This window comes from Cebus imitator, unplaced genomic scaffold (genome assembly GCF_001604975.1).
Source record: "Cebus imitator isolate Cc_AM_T3 unplaced genomic scaffold, Cebus_imitator-1.0 Scaffold280, whole genome shotgun sequence".
In the NCBI taxonomy this organism is placed as follows: Eukaryota; Metazoa; Chordata; class Mammalia; order Primates; family Cebidae; genus Cebus; species Cebus imitator.
Window position 1 is genome coordinate 2,491,917 of NW_016107595.1, and position 2,771 is coordinate 2,494,687.

General features: G+C 58.4%; 1 protein-coding gene across 2 annotated transcripts in view; it reads right to left on the bottom strand.

The window, feature by feature from the left end:
• Window positions 1–121: 121 nt before the first annotated feature.
• Window positions 122–2,771, bottom strand: part of FKBP8 (FKBP prolyl isomerase 8) — a 16,132-nt gene continuing 13,482 nt past the window's right edge. The window contains exons 7-9 of one of the 2 annotated variants that reach the window (XM_017501306.2): window positions 1,594–1,671; window positions 1,029–1,160; window positions 122–612 (exon numbers count right to left, since the gene is read on the bottom strand). In XM_017501306.2, the coding sequence (XP_017356795.1) occupies window positions 526–612; window positions 1,029–1,160; window positions 1,594–1,671 (297 nt within the window). In that variant the 3' untranslated portion in view covers window positions 122–525. The remainder of the gene's footprint in view (window positions 613–1,028; window positions 1,161–1,593; window positions 1,672–2,771) is intronic. The other variant, XM_017501307.2, reaches the window with a different exon arrangement.

The window sequence follows — 2,771 nt, forward strand, 5'->3', positions numbered from 1 at the left end:
CCCCCCCGCCCCGCTCCTGCTAGCTCAGCTGCATCCACTGTGCTGTGTGACTCCAGATGCATCACAGGCTGTCTCTGGCACAGCCCCAGATGGTGGTAAAAGCAAGCTCAGGAGCCTGTGGACTGCACGGTGGGAGGCTTTATTTCACTGTGGCGGGGAGGGAGCCTGGACAAGGGGCGGCAGGTGGGGCAGGAGGGCTGGCACTCAGGCGGGATGAGGCAGGGGAAGGGCTGCCCCCAGGCCTGTTGAGGAGAAACTGAGGCCGGCCCTGGTGGAGACCTAGCCCAGCGGGGTAAGGGGAGGGGAGAACTGGGTCTGAAGGAATGAGGGCCCCCTCCCTCTGGGCTTTCCTCCTGAGGGCCTTAGTCCCTCCTGCTGGCTGGACTGCACGACCCCCAATCCTTGCTCCCCCAACCCGGAGGAGGGGGCCAGACCAGGGAGGGCAGTGGACAGGGAGCCTGGGGGAGTTGGGGAGCGCAGGGCAGGGTCCATGGTGTGCAGAGGGGGTGCTGGCCACCTGGGCGGTCAGTTCCTGGCAGCAATGACCACAGAGAGCGCCACACCCCCCAAGGCAACAGCAGTCGCCCCAAACAGCCACTTCCATGGGATGGACTGTGGATAAAGAAGAGGAGAGAGAAGGGTGGAGGGAGGTCGAGACTGGCTTCTGGGACCTCAGTTGCCAGCACAGCCCAAGCAGACCTCCCCACAAATCACTGCCTGACCATGCATTTCCCACTTCCTGGCAAACTCCTACTCATGCAGCAAAACCCAAATCAATTGGCCCCACCTCCAGGACACTGCTCCTGGTGCCCTGAAAGAGCCTCCATTCCCCACCCTGAGCCCTCCAGCTTGAGTTCCACCTTCTATTCCACTCATGATCACACAGGACTGGGGGCTCTCAGTGTCCCCTGCAGCTCCCAGGATGGCCCAGTCTCCAAGGACATCCACGTGTGCAAAATAAAATTCCTCTGCTAGGCGTGCCGTGCCCTGCACACAGCCCCTGCCCATCCTCCTGTGCCCCAGCTTACCCAGGCACCCTTGCCAGGGCACTTGGCAGGCAGCCGGCTGGGGTTGCCCAGCATTTTCCGGTACAAGGCGGTCTCCGTGCTCCGCTGCGCTGCATGCTTCTTCACCAGCTTCGAGAGCTCTGCGTGGATCGTCTGCAGGAGGCAGGGGAAGCTGAGAACGTGCGGCGGCCAACCTGTCATCACTGGTGCTCTCCCCTTCTGGGACCCTAGGTTGTTTGGGTGCTGGGACAACTAGACATGGGGGGTCCCATCTGCCCCTTTCTGGGCTTAGCAAAGTCAGGGATGCTGACCCTATCCCCCTAGGGAGCCAGTAGATGGGACAGAGCACAAAGTAGCCAGGAGACAAAAGGTTCTGGAAGGAAGGCCGCGGACACCGGCATGGGCCAGGCTGGCAGTGTGGCTGTCATAAGGGTCTTCACAAGCTGACCAGGGCCCTTCAGGTATCTACGCTCCGCCACTGCTCAGATGGGAACACAACAGAGAGCCACAGCAAGAAAGACCTGGGGCAGACCATAAGAGGGACTTCCCAGCTGAGCAAGTCTCCAGGGCGCCCCGTCCTACTCACCTTGTTGGAAGGTTCCAGCTTCAGGGCCGCCCTCAGGATGGGGATGGCCTCACTGTACTCCCCCTGCTGGGCCAGCACCTATAGGGAGAGGGTGGCATCACTCTGGACCCATAACTGGGCCCCGCTGTCCTTCAAGAAATCCAGCCCAGGAGGTTGCAGTGATCCAAGATGATGCCACTACACTTCAGCCTGGGCAAAAGAGCGAGACTGTATCTCACAAAGAAAGCAGCCTGGGCCAAGTGCGGTGGCTCACGCCTGTAATCCCAGAACTTTGGGGGGCCGAGGCAGGTGGATCACAAGGTCAGGAGTTCAAGACCAGCCTGGCCAACGTGGTGAAACCCTGTCTCTACTAAAATATACAAAAAATTAACCAGGCGTGGTGCTGGTATTACAGGTGTGAGCCACTGCACCCAGCCTATTTACTTCTTTAATTTTAGAGACAGGGTCTCGCCACATTCCCCAGAATGGTTTTGAACTTCCAGGCTCAAGCGATCCACCTGCCTCAGTCTCCCAAAGTGCTGGGATTATAGGTGTGAGCTACCTTGCCCAGCCCTTAATTGTTTTATTTTTAAAATTTCTGTAGCAATGGAATGCACTATGCTGCCAGGCTGGTCTTGAATTCCTGGGCTCAAATGATCCTCCTGCCTTGGCCTCCCAAAGTGCTGAGATTGAGCCACCACACCTGGCCCTGATGTTTCCAAAGCTTTGGCCACAGTGAATGGTTCAGGGCCGGCAGGTGACCCGAGCGAGTCAATGAGATCCAGCCTGCACTATGCTGGTGCTGACGGGAGATGAGTTGCTGAAGAGGGACGATGGAGCTGGCTGCGGTGACTCATGCCTATAATCCCAGCACTTTGGGCTCGGAGGCCGAGGCGGGCAGATCACTTGAAGTCAGGAGTTCAAGACCAGCCTGGCTAACATGGTGAAACCTCATCTCTACTAAGAATACAAAAATAAGGCCGGGCGCGGTGGCTCACGCCTGTAATCCCAGCATTTTGGGAGGCCGAGGCGGGTGGATCACGAGGTCAAGAGATCGAGACCATCCTGGTCAACATGGTGAAACCCCGTCTCTACAAAAACTACAAAAACATTAGCTGGGCATGGTGGCGCGTGCCTGTAGTCCCAGCTACTCAGGAGGCTGAGGCAGGAGAATTGCCTGAACCCAGGAGGCGGAGGTT